This window comes from Delphinapterus leucas, chromosome 4 (genome assembly GCF_059928025.1).
Source record: "Delphinapterus leucas isolate spDelLeu-1000000601 "Yukka" chromosome 4, BTC_Dleu_Yukka2, whole genome shotgun sequence".
NCBI classification, from domain to species: Eukaryota; Metazoa; Chordata; class Mammalia; order Artiodactyla; family Monodontidae; genus Delphinapterus; species Delphinapterus leucas.
The window spans coordinates 77414553-77436821 of NC_143132.1; the positions used below are offsets into that span (position 1 = coordinate 77414553).

The following is a 22269-nucleotide window of genomic DNA, read 5'->3' on the forward strand; positions in this document are numbered from 1 at the left end:
AGACGCAAGAGGGAGGGGATATGGGGATATATGTATACGTATAGCCGATTCACTTTGTTATACAGCAGAAACTAACACACCATTGTAAAGCAATTATACTCCAATAAAGATGTTTAAAAAAATAATAAAAAATAAAAATAAAGCAGAAACTAACACACCATTGTAAAGCAGTTATACTCCAATAAAGATGTTAAAAAAATAAAAATAAAGTAGAAACTAACACACCATTGTAAAGCAATTATACTCCAATAAAGATATTAAAAAAAAAAAGATTTACTCACTTAGCAATTTCAATGGATGAATTGATAAAAAAGATATAATATTATTATTGCATTATTCACCCATGAAAAAAGAATGAAGTCTTGCCATTTGTGACAACATGGATGGACCTTGAGGGCATTATGCTAAGTGAAATAAGTCAGACAAAGAAAAACATCACATGATCTCACTTATATGTGGAAAAATAAAATAAAATAAACAAAAACCTGAGTCTATAGATACAGAGAACAGATTGGTGGTTGCCAGAGGTGGGAGATGGAGGGGTGGGTGAAATGGGGAAGGGAGTCAAAAGGTACAAACTTCCAGTTACAAAATAAGTAAGTCATGGGGATATAATGTATAGCATGGGGACTATAATTGATAACACTGAATTGTATATTTGAAAGCTTCCCCCAGTTCTTGAAGCTCCAGAGATACTGGTGTCATGATCCTTATGGCTCAGGGCCTTCACACATGCCGTCCACTGCCTTCTCTCTGCTTTGCATGGTGGTCCTTCTTTCCTTCACTTCTCAATAGAATATGTCATCTTCTCAAATAGACTTTCTCAACCACCCAACAATGGGAGTATTGTCCTATTATTTTCCATCAGTATAATGCCCTATAGATAATCTTCACTTTTTAAAAATGTGCTTATTTATTTATTTTCTTCTGTCCTACAGCCTCCCCAAGACTAAGCTCCATGATGGCAGATACCATTTCTGTCTTGTTTACCAATAAATACAGGCAAGCACAGTGTATATCACATACTGATAGACAATGAATGAATGCAAAGTGTCTTAATCTTCTTTACATCCCCTGTGGTACAGATGCCCAGGAAACATCTGCTGAGCTGGGTTCCACATCTAGTCATGAAGGACCACCTACCCTAGATATGGACGTCATGTAGATGTTTGACCTGTTTCTATTACGTCACAAAGGTACATTTTCAAAACAGGAGGGAAATACTTATCCTTCTGTGATAAAAGTATTGCATGCTTTAAAATGGATAACTAGCCTATGAAAACACAGATTTCCCTGGGATTAAAGAGGACTTGTGCATTAAACCTGAACACTTTTTCAGGTTTGTGATTCTGGAGAGTTTGCACTGGGTATGGATCAGGGATAATGCCCCCTGTCCAAACTTTTGCACACTTGCTGAATCCAGATAACAGTTATTCTAGCAGTTTTATTGCCACAGTGTTTGGCTGTTAGCATAACTGACGCCATTCTGGCCCTTACAGGTTCTCCTGTCCTTCGCTGACCCTACCCAGGACTGTACTGTACAGTGAGTCACTTCTCTGTAGTCAAAGGCTTTGTAGTTAATAGATATTGCTTCATAATTATTAGGATCAGGTGGCCTCTATGCTCTGTTAGTCCCCACACAATGATGAAAACCTTTGCTGACGTATTCATGGAACCCACAAGACTAGTTACCCATTCATGAATTTTGACTTAGGAATGCATGTCCTGTTTCCAATGACCTAACTCCTTACCCTAGGTTAACTATAACCCCTCGGTGGTGCAGAGAGCAGCTGTGAATGCTTCTGAATACTTGTCCACCCAAACCTGATCCCACCTTGTAAGTTACTTATAAGAAACGGATCCATTGATTATATGGAGCTGCCTGCCTCAGTTTTCAGCCTCAAGATGCCTTCTCAGTTCAGTGGGTATGTTTGTTCCCTCTGTCCTCCAACACACACACACACACACACACACGCACACACACACACACACACACACACACACACACAGAAACGATAGTTTCTGAAAAAGATGAAACATTCCAGCCCCACCAGAAATAAAATGGAACGTGCAGTAAATCCACCATCAAATTTCAAAATTCACACCCAATCACCACCAAAGGCTAGCAAAAAAACCCAAAAACCTGGCATTTTTTGACTGAAAATAATTTTCTAAAGCTATACACTGTTGGGTACCAAAAAATTTCTGAGCCACAGGTAAACATCATTTACAAAGTCCCTAGACACCTAGCAAGAGGGACGGAACCTCTGTAGTTGGAGAAGAAGGAGAAGACAGGGAGTTACAGTCAATATCTCTGAGTTAGCCACAGGGGAAGCCAAATGAATAACGCCAAAGCAAACTTGCCACATACTAAAGTTAACAGCTTCCCATTCCACTCAAACCCGCTGCATCTGCACTGAACCACTGTTCCTTCATCCATCTGCAGTCTTGTTAAGAACTGCTTTCCCTTAAGAAATTTTTTATAACCTTGGAAAAATGTATATTATCTAATGTACACAATTGTAGTACACTGTATATGTTTCAGGAAGCTTGGAACAAATCAATTTGAAATAGTATTTGCAACATGAAAAATTACATCCTATGTTCTCTGTTTTTTTAATCGTTGAATGTTTCCTTTCAAATGTGTGTGCTCCGTATCATCAATTACTGATAGCTTTGGTTGGCATATTTAGAAAGGGAAGAGTTTTAATCATAAAGAATTCAGTGGCAGCGTGGTATTGAGCGAATAGCATGCATTTTAAAGTCAATCAGGTAGACAAGTTTTACTACTTATAATAGCTATAGTAAGCTGTTAATTTAGCTTTTTAATTCACCTTTCTGAATGTGGAGTTCCTCACTGGTAAAGACAGATGAAAACATCTATTTCTATCTTATGAGGCTCTTCAGAAATTTATGCAATATTTTATATTAATACACACACAGAGACACACACACGCACACAAACACTACTCCCTGATTCAATTAATGCTATTTCATTCACCTCCTTCTTTTTTTATTATACACACACACACACACACACACACACACACACACACATTCCACTATATAGTTATTACCAATTTAAAGAGAATTCGAATAAAAGATATTTAAAGCCATGCTTAGCTTAACATGATCTTCCTTTAGTCATTAAAAAAATTCAGTATTGTATAATGCTTCATGGCTATTTTGCAGTCATCAACTATCACTGCATTGTAGATAAGAGGAAGAACATTTTTTTAATAACAGGATATTTAGAGTAATAAAGGTGAGATAACTAAGAGCTTGCTTTAATAAAGCAACCAGGAACAAAGACCCTGTCTTCACTTTCTTCCTGAAATCCTGCTTAGCATCTCATGAAGAATATTGTATGTAGTGGGAGGGACTCCTCCAACACTTCCATTTATTAATTGCTATATTCACACTTTCCATTATTTCAATTATCCTCCAAACAAAGCTACACCCTCCTCTTAGACCTAAATACGAGCTGGGTTTCTACTGAGCCTCCAGCAATACATTGCTAAAAGGAAAGACATTTTACAGCTCAGTGTCAGTTGCAACCAGCATAATGCTTCTGCCCTAGACCTTATGTATGCAGAGTGCATAAGGGTGCACTCTTGCCTGCCATCGCCTCTCCCTTCAGTATCATGAAGGCCATGCACAGCTCTACGCCTCCACCATCTCTGCTGTATACTTCCTTCATGATACAAGTATCCTGAAGATGCTGATGGCTCTCTTGGCTAGAGGTACACTAGATACAAGGAAACTTCTATAATACTTAAGGCTTCTATTTCAGCTCATCATTTTAACATACTAGGAAGAAAGGAAAGAGTCGGAAGGTAAACAAAACAAAACCGAACTCTTCTAAAAGGATACCATCCAATGCAAAGTTCAGTTAAAAAAAGAGAGTATTTAACTGTGGTACTTAAAAAAGTTTTTTTTTTAATGATCTGAAAAAGTATATTCCGGGGTTTGCATCAAATGCAGCAAAGTCCCTCTGTGGAAAGACTCTCTCTGTATCTCCTCTATCTTTCTCTTTGTATCTCCCTCTCTCTCACCCTGTCTCTATCTCTATCACTATCTCTTCTCTTTCTTCCTCTCTCCTTTTTCTTTCTTCTTCTCTCCTCACCCCCACTCCTTCTCTTTATTTTCCTTTACCTTGAGTGGACAATTTAAAAGTGCTGAAAAGACATTTAGAAGCAAGCCATGGATGTGAAAAAGTCTTGCATAAGAGAAATTCTGTTTTCCTCAGGGGACCAAATAGATCAAAGAGTCCAAAGCAAATTAGAAAACTATGAAGATAAAAGTAATGCTTTCTATCTGAAAAGCAAAAATTAGTTCATTAAGAGACCTTTGGGGCAGTCTGAAGTCCCAGAGGATCTAGGGAAGGACAGAATTAACTCAGGTGCATCAATTTAAGCTATTAGGTGTAATGTGTTTAAACAGCAAACAAGTCCATGGTGAAGGATTAAAGGTTTCTTCCCAAAGTAAAAAAGAGCAAACAAAGCTATGTTAAATAATGGCTGATAATGGTTGAGATCTGCTTGGGAAAAACAATTTGTATATCTGTGTTTGCTTTAACAATAATAGAGTCCTATATTTCAACTATAGTTGTATGCAAGCAATTAAGAATCAAATAAAATCCACGGTATTACATTAATAAAGAGTTACGTTTATATAGAAAAGCTACGAGTAACTGATGGATGGCCTCTCTGTTTCCTTCCCCTTGAATATCTACACAGGTTCCACGGAGGAAGCATAGTTGGCAAATACTCTTCGGTTGGTCCTTCTCGCTGGCATGGAAAGCCCAGACTTTAAAAGGCCCACAATGTTCTGTTATATAAGTTATGGGAAAAATGCAAACATCAGTACCTTGGTTTATATATCAAAATGGACACTCCTGCATACCTCAAGGAGTACTTCAAAAAATGTGAAAGCATCTCGGAAGTAAACAAAACAAAACAATGAGATGATGGGCAAAGAGCCTTAAACTATTATTCCAGACACTACTGACAAACACCGTAGGAAAGTGGTATTTATTTCTCAATAATGTACAGCTTTACCAAGAGTTTTGATTCTGGTGGCAGAAGGAGAAATGAAATTCATGAAAACAACAGGACTCAGCCAAGTCTAGATTATCAAGTGTGTGATTACTTTGTCTCTTTTCTCTTATTTTCTCAGTCACCTTGTATTTTCATTATTCCTACTGCCTCTAAAACTGAGAAAGACAAAGGAAGGCAATTCTGTATATTGCTTTTATAGGTTTGGATGGCAGGTACTTGAAGTTATTGACTGAGGGTCTCATATTATGTGTAAAATGTGTCCATTTTCTCTGTCCCTCAAAAATAAATGATTGCAGCACCGAGTGGATTTTAGAATAAAGTCATTATTGTGTTGTTATCTCAAGGGTAGATATAATTTTATTTTTTAAAGAAGTTCATCAACTAAATAGAAAAGGAATTTTTAAAGTAGTGAAATAAAAGGAGTGAGAACTAGCCCAGGAGTGAGTCACTGATAATCAGATTGTCATCTGGTTCTATGAAGCTCATCTCAATATGGCAGAAACAAATATTGGGGAGGGGGGAACGCAGAAACAAAGGCGATTCAAAGTGCAGAAGACTGTCTTATAAGCCAGATATTGTCACTTATAACCATATACACCCATGTATTCCCTGCAAAGATAGCGGCTTCTCTTAACTCACACATGTTATGGAAGAATCAGGTCATTTTTCTAAACATAGAATTATCGCTGTGATACAAGAAGCCTCTCTAGAGAATTTATAACTGCAAAGCTAGCATCAGGCCAATAAATTGTGGTACTCAAATCTCTTTTCAATACCCACCCTTGGGAAGTACAAGTAACTTAAAAATAAACATCAGTGTCTTTCAATGCAGCTCAAAAAAAAAAAAAAAAAAGTGAAGATACCTGCTCCGAAGAAGAAACATAGAAACATTTATAGGACATCAGGGTGAATGTTATAATTCCAATGACCTTTAGGTCTAAGAATAAAATGAAACTATATTCTTCACACATTCTTCAAATGTTTGGACTAAATTGCATAGAAAGGAAGTGTGTTCAGGATGGCCAGCCATGAGCAACAGAGACAGGACTGAATGTCACAAGTAGATCCAAGTATGGAGTTTTTCAAAGAGCATATTCAAATAACATGAGGCCACTGGTGCTGGCAACAAATTGAATCTTTACCAAAAGCTGAAAGAACCATTTCACAGCATTAAAATATTATAGATCCTTGTAGAAGAAAGACCAAAAAAAAAAAAAAAAAGAGCTGGCCAACTATGTCTAAAATACATTAAACACAAATATTCCCTTCACCTGCAAGGATTCCTGTCCTCCACAATCTGTTCCTAACTTACCTTTCCAGCTTGGCTTCTAAACGCCTTCACCCTAACCCTGAATTCAGCTGAACTGAACTATTCTGTTCCCAAATAAGAGATATATTTTCTCCTAGAAAAGAGCAGTCGTTGTTTGATTAAGAAGTTGTCCTCAGTACCACCCTACAAGACTCATAACTTTCTCTGCCGTCTTATGCAATTTTGTTTGGTATTTATTTTCTCTTCTTTCTCTCAAATTTTACTGTAAGATACTCACAATAAGAATCTTCCTTTATTCACCCTGGTTTCTACAGTATGAAATGGTCAAACACATGACCTTTAGAATAAAGTGAAATCATTGTAAGATAAACACTTGTCATTAGAAATGATTAAATAATAGGAAGAGTGTACCCTGAGTATGTCCATGGTGTATAAGACAACCCATAATGCTCTTTAATAAAAAAGCAAGAAGGAAGAATTGGTTGAGGTTTTGCTGTTGTTGGTTTAGCTGGTTGGATGGTTATTTTGCTGTTGTTAGTTGGTTGGTTGTTTTGGTTTATATGCAGCGACACAGTGAAACAGAATGATTAAATGACTTTAATGTCATTAAACAGCTCACGAAGTGAAACAGTCAGAACTTGAACCAGTGTCTCTTGATTCCTGGTAAGCCACAATGTTTTTATTTATTTTACATAGTGTAATTCACTCTCAATAAGCCACACGATTATTTCCACCCTCTGCAAATTTCTTAAAAATAATGATAAAGAAATAAGGGGATCTTACCTCCGTTAGTAGAAGAAAGCCCTAAGGGTAGGTAATGCTGTATAAAAGAAAGAGCTCTGCTTTTGGAGGGAAGGCAGCCTTCGAAACCTTATCATGAGTACTGTTAACTGAGACCACTCCCTGGCTTTACATTTCCTAAACTATAAGACGGGTATAATACCTACACCCCATCCGCATCACAGTGTTTTCTGTGAAGTTAATGATAATGTGAGTGAAATCTAGCCCTGCACCTGGCACACAGTCAACTGTTTGTTGACTTTGAAATAAAAAGCTGTATTCAAAGATCTGTGTGTGTGTGTGTGTGTGTGTGTGTGTATGTGTGTGCGCGCATGCCTTTGGGAAAGAAAATTCATTGCTATCATTTTTTATGTGGACTGTGTAGCAAATAATTTTGATATGGCAGTGTTTTTTAAATTCACCATATTATATGTGGTGCCATTCTAACTACCTCCCCAACTTGGAATCACAAGTTCCAAATGTTTATTTCTACTCTAAAGGCAGCTTAAACAATTCAACTTTTTAACATGTTGCCAATGAAACACACCAAAAGAGAAATGTGTGACAAGTCAAAGTTTGCTTTTGGGATTCTTGCAAAGGAGCACTTCTTTGAGTTTAGTATTAGAAATGTTTAGTTCTATAATAAGCAAAAACAGGAATATTGACTTTTGAGCTTACACTACAGTGATTTGCTTCCTGGGGGAAAATCACTGCAATGGGGGGGGGGGTGCACCTTAAGTGAGGGGGCAGGGCGAGTAAAGATACTTCTTATCTAGAAAACACAGAAATATATTACTGAGTGGTTCTTTAACAGTTAGCAAAACCCGTGACCCCTTGGATCTTAATATTTTTTTCTGAATTATTTATCTGCCAGTAGAGTACAAGGGGAATGCATTTAGTAAAAGTAACATGCATCTTGGGAACTGAGGAACTAGTTGAAGTCACAGATGTGTTAAGTATTAGCTGTTTAACTTTGGGTAGCTCACTTAGCCACTTTGATCCTAATTTTCTTATCCAAATAAGAAATATCCTGACTGCTCTGTTTTGGGTGTGAGAACTAAATGACACAGAACATGTAAAATTCAAAGAGAATTTTATTTCAGCAAAGGAAGCTTTATTATCACCACTATACCACATTATAATTATATTATCACTATTATAATTATCCAAGCTTTAATTCCTTAAAAGAAAGTAAATGTTGGTTTTTGATTATCTGCTTTTATCACCACTGGAGATGAAGTGTTGCTGCCACGTTCCTGAGTGAAGATGGAAATCACTGTACTGCTATAGAAAGACTATGTTCTCTAGTCAGAATTGTGTGCCTTGAAGCCCAGTTCACTGCACTTGAATGCACCACATAGAAATAAAGCTCTTATGTTGTTATGATTCTTTTTTAAAATTGTGGGCTTTCCTTAAGAGAAGGGTCCACATGGAGGGGTCCAGAGCAACAAGACAAAACTCTTACTAATATCATATGTGTGTACAGAGCTTTAAGGTTTTAAAGCTATTTCTCCTTTGTCCCTCACATCAATCTTGTGGTTCCATTAACATGGGTACCTAAAGCACAAAAAGAGCCTCATGAAAGACCAACCAGTCTACTGTCATCTACCTCGTTGTAAGATGCATGATGCACGAGAGGTTGGTTGATCCCCCAGTATGTGCATTGATCCCTTTTTCCTCTCATAGCCCAGAGCCAGTTGCCCCTTTTATTTTTGTCAACAACACTTCCTTTTTGTTCCTCTCCCTCCAACTAGGAAGTACATCACTGACACAGACACAATATACCTTTTCATAAGGAAGGCAAATAAACATGGGCCAGATGGGCTGAGGGCATTACAACATGTTTCCTGCTCCCATGGTGACTCAATGGGGCTGGTATGAGAACTTATCTTATTCAAGAAATCAGCTTCCCTGGCAGAATTATGAGTCAGTTCCTGGGTAGAAAGCTCATTTTCCAACAACATTTGAGGGGGTGGGGTGGGGGCCCGTTGGATGGATTACAGTAAAGGTCATTCAGAAAACAACGTGGCCAGGACCAGTAGGGAGGCACCAGCACTAACCAACCACTAACTTCTGAAACTTCATTGATCTCTAACAAGAGTAACAAGGTCATCTCCCCCTTTTCCTTCAAGGTGGGAACATAAAACCACATTGACGAATTGCTGGCATGAATCCAAACAAGTTCCATTATAAAATTAACCAATTTGGGCAAAAAAGGATGTGAAGGGACACTTTTTTCATCCATTTTACATATATGTGTTTGTAGATATATGTATATATATGTATAAATATAAAAGTTGAGTTCCTACTCTGTGTCTATATGTCAATCTTTACTCCAAGTGTTTGGGTAACAAACCAAATGGACAAGTCCCTGTCCTTAGGGAGCTTAAAAACAGAGAAATAGGGAGGGATGGAGGAAAAGGAGGGAAAGAGAAAGAAAGAAAGGAGAGGAGGATGGGGTTGGGGAGGAAAAAGAAAAGGAAGAAGGTGGAAGGGAAGGAAGAAAAGGAGGAGGAGAAAAAAGAAAGAGTTAATATAGCGTCAAGAAATAATGAGTGTTATGAAGACAACTAAAGCAGGATAGAGGAATAGAGAGTGATTGGCCGGGCTATTTTAGTTAAGATGGTTAAGGAAGGCCTCTGTAAGAAGATACCAGTGAAGGATAGAACTAAATCAAATAAGAACAAACAACAATCAGGCATCATATTCAGCATATTTAAAAATCAGGACATCAGGACACCGGCCAGTCAAATGGGACACTCACTCAAACAGGACAGATGCTGGTCTAAACAGCCAGTAGAGTTGTACACTAGTGCATCCCAGCTGAATATCAGCTCTGCTTATAATATATCCTTTCCTCTGTGAAGCCTCCAAGGGCCTACAAGGTTAGAAGTTATCGCTCCTTCTCTTGGCTTTGAGCTGTACTCTGTCCTAATTATACCCCTCCTTTAGTGCTATTATTGGTTTCCAATAAAATGCCTTAAGTGGTGTAGCAAAACTGAAACACACCCAGAAAAGATCTTCAGGATGGTAGGAGGGCTCAAATCCATGCCATGTGAAGAACAGTTGAAGGCATGTATTGGACAACATGGTCATGGTTTTATGACCACTGTTTTAACATCTCTGACAGCCTGTCACATAGAAGAGGAAATAAAGCAATGATATTCAAAGTATGGTCCATGGTCTTCAGGGAAATTATACATGGCAAGCTTTTATTTAAATGAAGATACCTTAGTTCCCTGAATTAAAATTAGAGAATCATGGGATTAGGTATTTTCTATTTAAATCCAGTAGTTGAACCAAAGAAATATATGGATATGATGAGACAAATTACAGTTATATGTACTAAAAAATTTCTAAGAATTTGATCAGTCCAAAGACATAATGGGTTAAAATTCGATGATCACTAGTTAGAGGTACCATAGAATGGTTCTGAGCAGTACCTCTGAAGATGAGACGAGACCTGCAAGGACAGACTTTCAAGTCCCCTGTAACTCTGAGGTCATATGATCCAAGTCCATGATAACTGAGTTTGGTTATTTAAACTCAGTAAAGATTTTGGCTGACTCTTCTTATGCTTATGAAGCAACATCCAAAGAAAGAATGAGCCTAATGACCGGTTATTTCTTTCATATATGGAAGCAGTAGACAAAAACCCATCTTTATCTACTTGTTTCTATAAGGTATCAGTGGACTGGTACCACTGAGGCTTTCTCCACCACTGGCTCAAGTTTGGAAAACAGAGTCATACTACCATCACTGTCATTTCTTTTCCCATAGGACCTGAGGTAAGGGGAAGAAATAGGATTCTAGTTGGCTTGGATGTGAAGGTGATGGAAAATTCCTATAATTAGAAAGTGCACTCCCCCCAGTGCACTTTGTCCCATGACGACGAAAGATATCAGTGGTTCCTCCTGGCACCAAAATTCTATAATTCTGTCAAATATAAGATTCCATGTTACCAAAGAAGTCAGTGGAAATAAACAACGTTATGTTCTCTTAACTCATTTTCAGAAAGACTTGAGACATTACCCTATGTGTGAGTTGCAGTTTAATAGATTGTCAAAAGACATTCACTTACCTGAGGCATCACTTTGCAGGATCCCATAGAAGTAGAGACTCATTACACACCACAGAAGTCCCATCCTGTCAATATAAATACAAAGGTAAGGAGAGTACTTATTACTCTCAAGTGCTTAAATAATATTCGTACATATGCATGCTGACTATTGACTAGGAACTGTTATAAGAATTTTACAATATTAACACACTTAATTGTCAGAACCAACCAGTAAGATAGGCTTTTTTCATCCCCATATTGCAGATAAGAAAACTGAGACACGTGTAAATAACATACCCAAGAAGCTGTAGCTAGAAAGTGGTAGAGTAATGATCAAATTCCAGTAGCCTGGCTCTAGAACGGCCTCTTAATCACTGAACTCTAACTGCCTACTAAAAAAATATTTTTTTGGATTTTTTTTATCAGAGTTGAATTTCTGGTAGATGAGTTTGTTCTCATTACCCTTCATCATATTCTCTTGTTTATTCCCAATTGGAAATATTTTATAATCCAGACAGTTTTCCTTCTTAGTGATGAATAGAAAGTCTACAAATACTGGATTCAGACTTGGTTTGCAGTCCACCATACTCTGAATTTATAGTAAGGGGAAATGTATAATCCTCATGCCCTGCTGTGCCTGCTCTTATCTTCTCATTCGCAGGGACGAATGATGAGGCTGAATTCCAATTTCTGTGATCTTTAGCCTTTCTGTTGATAACCAGCTGAAACAGCCAACTAGAAAGAACAATGCCCTTATATTTGGTTGTGTGATCTTTAATGCAGAAGGGCTGGAGATTTAACAACTCGGTGAAATATTTCTTTCCCTACTACTCTAGACATATCTGGCCCCTGATAAAACTGCTGTGGGGTTATAAATACTGAAACCTGAATATTACTGATAAATTCCATACTTAAGACTTCCACTCTCTGTTTTGAACACAACAGCCATACTGGGTGCTTACATTGGTCTTGGTAACTTGTCCAGACCATATTTATAGTAGGTGACAGAGATGAGATTTATATCCACACCTGGAAAACTACAAGTCTGTTATCCTAAACATTAGCCTATGTCACAAGTTTCACAACCACAGGAGCCCAGTAGTCTAAAAAGGTCAAAGACATATTTAATAAGTAGGGTAACGTTAACAGCAGTTGAAATGGGACATTTTGAGGAGCACTACACTGAAACAAAAGGTACCTTTTGGACAGTACCAAAAGGTACGGTCCAAAACGGTACTGTCCAAGCAATCCAGAGTGTGTGGTCACTTTAAAGGACAATGCAAGTTTCCAACATCTGTCACCTCTCTTGACCACACATCACCAAAAATCTCTACTGTTCTTCTTCTTTAGCATGATTGTACACAAATCACAGGAGAGTATGTTATATCTTAAACAACTATTTTATCTCAGAAATTAAATGTCTCTTTCTTAACGCTACCATTCCCTTCCAGTTCTTATACCATTAACCTAGGGAGTTCTCTCCATTAGTCATTCATTAATTCAATAAAACATGTATTGAACACTTTCTGTTCACAAGTCACTATGATATAATCACAGGGGTCACTGGCAAGCAAGATGCAGGGCTGTTATCCCCAGTAGAGGAGATAAACCACATGCAAACCACTGCAGCAACAGCAACTTTGAATAATACACACGCAGAGGCACTCTAGGATATTCAAAGATTTATTGGAAGTTCTAGCACTAAGCAGACTCTAGCAGGGACTTAAAATGTGTACAAGAAATAACTGCAACACAAAGTAATGTGGTAAAAATAGTCAGAGAGGGGCCAATAAGCGCTATTGAAGATTAGCCAAAGAAAGAGATTACTCCAGCTAAGGCAGTCAAAGAAGACTAAACCCAAGAGGTAGCTTTGAACTGAGCAAGAACTGGTTGGGAAATTTAGAATTGAGGCAGAAGAAAAATGTGGGGAAAAGAAACTCAGTGGAGAATAATGCTCAAAGAGGAAAGCATGGAACATAAATAGGAAATAGTCTATAAATAATTCAGCTTGACTCAAGCACAGGGTATTAGAAAAAGAACTATAGAAGATTTTGTTGGAAAGCAGGGGGTTTTAGGATCAGAATATTGCAAGGCCTTGAACAGTAGCCTAAGAACTTAGGATTTCATTTAAACAGAAAATAGGGAATCACTGAAAGTTTCTGATTAGAGGAATGATATGATCTTCAAATTATGCCTTATGGAGAGCATTCTTCCGGGCACATATTGGATGGATGGCCACTAAATTCTGTCTTATAATCACTGTGGCTCCTGAGTCATCACAATAATTGTTACCCTCATAGTTTTGTGTCATCTAAGAACTTGATCGACATTCCACCTATGTCCTCATCCAAGTCATTAATAAAAGTAATTAATCATTCTGTATAATCCTTGTCAACAGAGAGCAACCGGACATTTAACTGCCGATTCAGGGCAGGGTAATCTCAGTTCCAGTACTCAGCTATGCTAAAGCACTCCAGCCTTCCAAATTGCTTTTGGCTATTAAAAAAAAGACTCACACCTCTAGATTTTCCCAATTTGCCTGTTTATAAGCTTCTGAGTTCCTATGGCAACACTTAGAAGACATTCTAATTAATGTGATTGAGAGTCTTAATTGATAATTCCATGAGTAACTGGACTATTCTTGAGGCAGCAAGGAGTCAGGTCACCAAGATAAAGCTGATCTAACTTGTGTGCAAACACAAATCCAGGGTCAGTCCTGCCCTGTGATGAATTAGAATAAAGCAGACTGAAAAGAAAATGTGATTGTGCAGGCTGGTTTTGACAGACTGAAGGTATCAATGTTAGTGTCTGGTCTGAAACCTCTCTGGGAAGACTGATTCATTTAACCTTTTTCTTTTCTTTTTTTGGCTGCACGGCAAAGCACGCAGAACTTCCCCGACCAGGGATAGAAGCCATCGTACCCCCTGCAGTGGAAGCACGGAATCTTAACCACTGGACCACCAGGGAAGTCCAGTAATACACTTTTGATTCTTATTTCTTGTGGGGATGGGGTGCTGGGTATTTTCAGACATGAAGAAACTGTCAGAAAAGCAAGGGAATCTGTCTAATAATGCATGGTTTCTCATGGTCTGAAGTACTACCTAGTTTTAGATTATTGTGATGGGGTTTAACAGCCCCTGCCCTTGCTTCAGATGATTGGACCCTACACATAATAAATTCCCAAGTCAGCCCTCCCTGCATTATCCATTTTATTTACTATATGATCATTTTTGCACTTCCCCTTAGATATTAGTACTTCTCTCATATTTAATGCCGTTGTTTCCTAGTATAATGTCTGTACCATCTAGCAAGAAGTTTCAAATACATAATTAGTTCTATGCAATCAACATAATGTTGGGACTTCCCTGGCGGTCCAGTGGTTAAGACTTTGCCTTCCAATGCAGGGGGTACGGGTTCGATCCCTGGTCAGGGATCTAAGATCCCACATGCCTTGCGGCCAAAAAACCAAAAAACATAAAAGAGAAGCAATAATTTAATAAATTCAGTAAAGACTTTAAAAATGGTCCACATGAAAAAAACCTTTAAAAAAAAACCATGATGTTAATAATGATTGTTATCATATACTTTAACATCTATCCTAGCAAATCAATATTTCTAGTGTCTGTATTCTCTAGGGTTATTAAGCTTCAAGATTTCCTTACCCCTGGGTCAGCCCTGACCACTAGATTTTCTCACTGAGCCAGGAGATAACAGGCTGAAACTAGGTTTGCTACCCCAAGGCTAGTATTACCTCTGAATCACCATTTGCTCAGCCTTCCTTCTGTACAACAGCATTCACAAGGCCACAAGACTGGATTCATCCATCAGTTTCCTAATTCCACATGCAGCTCCACAATCAGATCATAGGCACTCTTTGAAGCCCAGCAACCTGGTTGGAGCTTGGCCCTTCAACCTGGTGCTTATCAGCACTCTGTTCCAAGAGCCTGCATTTTTTTCCCTATAAGGTCCTACTCCAAGCTGGATTAACCTCCTACAACCATGAAGCTTTACCTGCTTCATTCTTGGTTGACAGATACCCTTTGCTTTTACCTGCTCACTGAATACCTGGACATAAACACCAAGGCACAAACCCTAAATGGTCATTCCCAAATTGGCCCTGCAGCCAAATTACTTCCTTGCGTCCTAATTCCATCTAGGTCTTTCCTTTACCTTTCTCTAACTTTCTGATAAAGTTTGAGTGGGTCTTGCTTCTATGCCGACCTAAGGTATGACAAACAAGCTTTTGAAGGACACAGGAGAAGTTATTAATTACTCCATTTTACAGAAAAAGAGATAGAATAAATCAGAGTTATTTCCTTCATCAATCTTTTAACTAATTTATAGCTTTTGAACCATAAAAGGATTCTTGTGCAGAATATTTCAGAATCTAATATTTATTAATAAACCAAAGTTTCAGCAAAGTGACACAGAATGCTCTGAATCTGGGTAAAATGAAGTAAGCATACGGCACTTTGTCTTAATGAATGTAACTATAAACCTGGGCAGAGTGCATGGAGCAACTTTTTGAGGATTCTAAAAAGGAAAAATTAGCACATTCTTTTCAAGTATACATAAGCATTCACCACAATATTTTGCACCATAGATAAAACCTTAACAAATGTTAAAGAATTCAAAGTACATTCTCTGAGCATAGAATTAAACTATAAATATACATAAATAAATAAATAACAGGAAAATTCTCCAAACACTTAGAAATTAAGGGATATACTTCTAAATAATCCATGAGACAAAGACATAATCTCAAGGGAGATTAGATAACATTTTGTATTGAACAAAATGGAAAATCCAACATACCAAAATGCATGGGATGCAATTAAAGCAGTGCTTAGAGAAAAATTTGTTGTATTAAAAGCTCCCAAAAAAAAAAAAAAAAAAGCTCACAATATAAAAAGAAGAAAGATCTCAAGAAAATCATCTAATCTTTCACCTTAAGAACCTACAAAAAGAGGAGAAAATTAAATCAAGCAAGCAAAATGAGGGAAATAATGAAGAGTAGAGATCAAAGATTTTAAAATCAGAAATAATATAAGCATAGAAAAAAATAATAAAACCAAAAGTTGGTTCTTTGAAAAGAACAATAAAATTGCTAAACCTTTAACCAGGAGAACCAACAAGGAAAGAATAACACATATCACTAGTATCAGTAATAAAAGAGGGTACTTCACTACACAGGCATTATAACTGTCATAAGGCAATACTAAAAATTCTAGGCACATAAATTCCACAATTTAGATGAAATGGACCAACATCTTAAAAACCACAAATTACCAAAATTCACCCAAAATTAAATGGACAATCTAAATGGCCCTATATTATTAGAAGAAATTGTATTTGCAGGTAGAAACCTTCTAAAAAGTAAATATCTAAGCTCCAGATGGTTTCACTGGTGAATTCTACCAAACATTTTAAGGATTAATAATGTCACTTCTACATAATTTCTTCCAGAAAATAAAAGAGGACATAACGGTTCTCAATTTACGTAATGAGATCAATATTGCTCTGATTACAAAACCTACCACAGACAGCACAAGAAAACAAATTGACAGATATCCCACAACCAAGCAGAGTTTCTCCCAGGAATTCAAGGTTGGTTTCAGTATTTTTAAAGTCTGAAGAAGAAAAACCCCATGATCGTATCAATTGATGCAGGAACAATATCTGACAAAATTCAATATCCATTCACGATAAAAACTCTCAGCAAACTAAGAATAGAAGGGAACTTCCTCAAATAGATAAAAAACATCTACAAAAAACCTACAGCTGGGCTTCCCTGGTGGCGCAGTGGTTGAGAGTCCGCCTGCCGATGCAGAGGACACAGGTTCGTGCCCCGGTCCGGGAAGATCCCACATGCCGCGGAGCAGCTAGGCCTGTGAGCCATGGCCGCTGAGCCTGCGCGTCCGGAGCCCGTGCTCCACAACGGGAGAGGCCACAACAGTGAGAGGCCCGCGTACCACAAAACAAAAACAAAAACAAAAACCTACAGCTAACATTACATCTAATATTGAAAGACTGAATGTTTTTCCACTAACATGAGGAGCAAGGCAAGGAAGTCCATTCTCAGGACTATTCAACATGATTCTAGAAGTCTTACCCAGTGCAATAAGGCTATTCACAGATGACATGATTTTCAACATAGAAAATCCTAAGAAATCTATTAAAAAATGGAACTAAATAAGTATGTTTAGTAAAGTCACATCATGTGTAGTCAACACACAAAAATTAAACATATTACTATAGACTAGCAATGAGCAATTGGAAAGAATCTTCTTTTAAAAATACTGGTTACAAGGCTTCCCTGGTGGCGCAGTGGTTGGGAGTCTGCCTGCCGATGCAGGGGACACGGGTTCGTGCCCCTGTCCGGGAGGATCCCATGTGCCGTGGAGCGGCTGGGCCCGTGAGCCATGGCCGCTGAGCCTGCGCGTCCGGAGCCTGTGCTCCACAATGGGAGAGGCTGCAGCAGTGAGAGGCCCGCGTACAGCAAAAAAAAAAAAAAAAAAAAAAAAAATACTGGTTACAATAACTCAAAGAAAATATAAAATGCTTAGCTAAAAAGCCTAACCAAACATGTGCAAAATCGGTTGAAATTTACAAAACGTTGATAAAGAAATGAAAGAACCTAAATAAATGGAAATATGTGGTTGGCAGGATGGCTCCCAATGCTAACCATGTCCTAATCCCTGGAAACTGTTATGTTACCTTACTTGGCAAAATAACTTTAATTAAGGTTATGGACCTTAAAATAGGGAGATTATACTGGATTATTCACATGGGCTTAATTTAACCACTATGAGCCTTTAAAAGCAGAGAACTTTCTCTGGCTAAAGTCAGAGAGATGCAGCAGAAGGATGAGCCAAAGAAATGGGAAGCTATAGGCTTTTGATGTTAAAAGATAAATGTAGCAACATATTTTGATGTTAAAAGATAAATGTACAACATATCATGGAATGTCGGTGACCTTAGAGAACTGAGAGAATTCTCCAGCGAACAACCAGTAAGGAAACAGGAACCTCAGGCCTATAGCCACAGGGCATAAATTCTGTCCACAGCTTTGGAAGTGTGTTCTTCCCCAGAGCCTCCAGAAAGGAACACAACCTTGCTGACAATTTGATCACTTTGACTTTAGCCTTGTAAGGCCCTAAGCAGAGAACCAGCTAAACTACACTGTACCTGGACATGTGATTCACAGAAACTCTGATGTAATAAATGGATGTTGCTTTAAGCCACTAAGTGTCTGGTATTTATTACATTGGTAATAGAAAATAATACAAGAGACATACCAGCCTCATGGATTGTAAGACTCCACATAGAAAACATGTCAACTCTCCCCCAAATTACTTGACAGACTTAATGAAATTCCAGTCAAAAATCCTAGCAAGATCTGTTTATAGATATAGACAATTTGATTCTAAAATTTGTATGGAAAGAGAAATGCCTTAAATATTGAAAACCATTTTGACAAAGAAGAATAAAGTTGTAGGAATCATACTACAAACAACCCAATTTTAAAATGTCAAAACTCTTAAAGAGACACTTTACCAAAAAAGGATATTTAGAAGGCAAATTAATACAAGAAAGGATGTTCAACGTTATTAACCATAGGGCAGTGAAAATTAAAGCCACACAATGAGATACAACTAAACGCCTTTCAGCATAACTAAAGTAAGAAATATTGACAATACCAAGTGCTGAAGGGAATACAGAACAACTGGAACTCTCCTACTGCTGAGACTACAAAATGGTACAGCCTCTCTGGAAAACAATTTGTCAGTTTCTTATTAAGTTAGGCACACACATACCATAGGATCTAGCAATCCCATTCCTAGCTATTTACTCAAGAGAAAGGGAAACTTATGTTCACACAAAAACCTGTACGTGAATGTTTATAGTAGCTCCATTATTAATTGTCAAAAACTAGAAACAACTCAAATGGCCTTCAAGAGGGAAACGGATAAACAAACCCTGGTACATCCAAAAAATAGATGCTTGCCAGCAGTACATAGCGATGAGCTGTTCATACCAACTGGGATGAACCTCAAAGATACTATGCTGAGTGAAAAAAAAGTCAGTTTCAGTAGGTTACCACCATCCAGGTCCATTTAAATGACATTTCCAAAAAGACAAACCTAAAGTGACAAAGAACAGATCAGGGGCTAGAGGTAGTACAAGGGTGACTGCAAAGGGACAGCACAAGGGCATCGTTTGGGAGACAGTTCTCTGTCCTGATTGGGGCAGTGATTAAATAAATGAGTCTATCCATAAGTTAAAATTCATAGAATTGTACTTCCAGAAAAGTCAATTTTATTTCATGTTAATTAAAGAAAATGTTTAAGTGTCATGATTTTTCTTTTTAAAAACTCCACAAATGATTTGTGAACCCCTTTAGACAGTTTAAATAAATGAAAGCTGTTTTAACCCAAATTTGGCTTCTATTTTCAAAGGTCACTTTGAAAATAACACAGTCCTATCGTTAAGTACGAAATGTTCCAAAAAAGTCTAGCAGTAGAGGAACATGGAGAGATCAATGAAGCTGTTCTAACTTGTGGCACATCAAGCCAGTGTTGCTAACCTCGATACGACAGGGGACTCAGAGTTTAGAAAACACGAGCACACTCCTCTTAGATACTGCCTTCCCCTTTCTTCTTAAATAGCTTCAAAGTGTTTGGAACTCTGAGAGGACATATGTAACATAATATGCCACCTGCCACCTTTAGAAGCTTGCAATAGAATGTGAGCAGGTTGATTTCCTTTTGTCCTTTAATATTTTGAATAGCAACATGCTCAGTGGGGTGAGGGAAGAAATGTCATCATTAAGTCTCACCCTTCACAAGAGGGAACTAGAACTAGGTTTTCAGTGGAAAGTGCAATGAACTTGGAGTTCTAAGTTTCACTGTATGATCTTGGACAGCCTGGCAGAAGAGGAGAGAGCTATTCACAGCAACCACTTACAGTTATAACCTGGTTACTGTCTTGATGACTAATTTAAAACTGATGTGCTAAGCATTTGTGGACACTTCTTAGTTAGGGCAGGAAGAGTGTTCCAATGTACCTTCTCCCTAGTAGGTGGACAATTTGATGACTAAGTATTCTGTACTTATGGATACTGAGGCTGGAGTTTGCATGGGGTGAAAGAAACTAATACCTACCTCATCAGTTTGTTAGGAGGAGTGTACTTGATAATTCCTGTAGAGTACTTAGCACTGTCCAGGAACATAAATAGCTCTCAGCAAATTCTGGTTATCATTAACTCTTATTAAATGAGGTCATATATGAGAAACACTTCAGAAACTGTGGAGCTGTAGGCAGATGTGAGCTACCATTAATATCATGTACAAAGAATAGACTAAGTTACTGGGTTCAAGTTGACCATTGACCATTGACCATTGGGCCAAATGTGCCATGTCCTACACTTTGCAGGTACTAGGTCCAAGTTCAGTACTCTGTTCCCAAAATATTTCAGAAAAGACAGTCGTGGTTTTAAGTCGGGCCTCTGTACCTTACAGAAAAGCCAAGATGGTTATGATACACTCTACAAAAAACTTGAACTTGGAAAAATCATGGTCCAGATGGTCTCACTTCTCTAGTCCTCAAATCCCTCATTTACAAAATGAAGTGAAAACCTCTGGCCTGATATCGCATAGGGCAGCTGTAGAGGATCAAATGACGTGACACATGGAAGAATTTAATTATAAAGTGTTACACTGACATAAAGTGCCATGACATTGGTTTTTATTACGAAATGAGATGGGCTGTTTTGTTTTGTTTAGATTTTAAAGAATTTGAAGAAGTGGAGATCTTAAAGTCAAAAAGAAAATAATGTTACAAATTGCTTAATTCAGATCACAACATGGATTACCTTTGGTGACATTGCCAGGGAGAAGCAAGAATGAGGCTTCTAAGGTCTGGTAATGTTCTATTCCTTAGTCAGGTGATGGTTACATGATGATGCATTTGTAAAAATTCAGCAATTTGTACATGCAATATTTATGTACTTTAGTGTTAATATTCTATGCTTCTGTAAAAAATATGGAAAAACTTTTGCTTGATTGAAGTTAAAAGGTGGTTTAAAACAACAAGGAGAGGTTAGAGAAAGGTATAGGATAACAGTATAGCTTTTTAAATCAAGAAAGCAGCTTAAAATCCAACACAGAGTGAGAGAGAGATCTCAGAGCTCTTCAAAGCTGTGGGGGGAATTTTTAGGATGAACCTCACATTCCTTCTAATTCATTCAGCAAATATTTATTAAGCTGTGGACGCAGTCTGAAGGAGGAAGAAAGGTGGAAACTTCCCCTGTTCTCATGGAGATCTTGCAGTCCTGAGGCATATAAACGTCTAGAGTCTAAAGAACGGGGCTGCAGCAGAAGCATTTCACAGCATGTGAGTATAGAGGAGGGAGGGGCTCGCTGGGGAAATGTGATGTTATTTGAAGTTAAAGTAGAGAATTAGGAGAAATGTAAACCACCACGGACACAAAACAGTCCTATCACCTGAAAGACTCAGATCTAGTCACCTCCAGGTTAGGAAATTCATTACTTTTCCCAACATAGGAAAGCTTCCTAACCATCTGAGGTTTTCTCCCCTTAAATTTAATACAACGACGTTGCCACCAATAACCTCTTTAATTCAAACGGATAGTCTGAAGATCACGATCCTGTCTGGGAGGCTGTCTAGAGAGAGACACCATCTACACAGTTAGAGAGGCCACAGGAACAAAACTGTAGCCAAGTTTTCATAGATTTCTCCATAAAGACTGTATGCTCTAGCTTTTGAGTATACAGAATCGAGTTTTGTTCAAATCAAGAAGTATTTATTGAACCCCTATTTCATACACTTTAATAGAAACTGTGCGGTATACAGAAATAAACACACAGCTCTTATAATCATGGATCTCATAGTTTGGGAGCAAAGTCAGACATAAACACAAAATAAATAGACAGAAAGAAAGTAGAGGGAAAAGAACAAGTAAATGGCCGAGGACAATACAATCACACCAAAATACATGATGAAAACTATCACATCCCATGGTGAGCATTCTGCCAAAGGACCATGTGACCAAATGATTTGGAAAAGTAATATGTCAC

The 22269-nt window shown here is 37.9% G+C and overlaps 1 protein-coding gene across 2 annotated transcripts in view; it reads right to left on the reverse strand.

The window, feature by feature from the left end:
- IL1RAP (interleukin 1 receptor accessory protein) overlaps positions 1-22269 on the reverse strand; it is a 125063-nt gene that overhangs the window by 68904 nt on the left and 33890 nt on the right. For both annotated transcript variants that reach the window (XM_022569595.2, XM_022569585.2), the window contains exon 2: positions 11192-11256. In XM_022569595.2, coding sequence (XP_022425303.1) covers positions 11192-11255 — 64 coding nt within the window. In that variant the 5' untranslated portion in view covers position 11256. The remainder of the gene's footprint in view (positions 1-11191; positions 11257-22269) is intronic.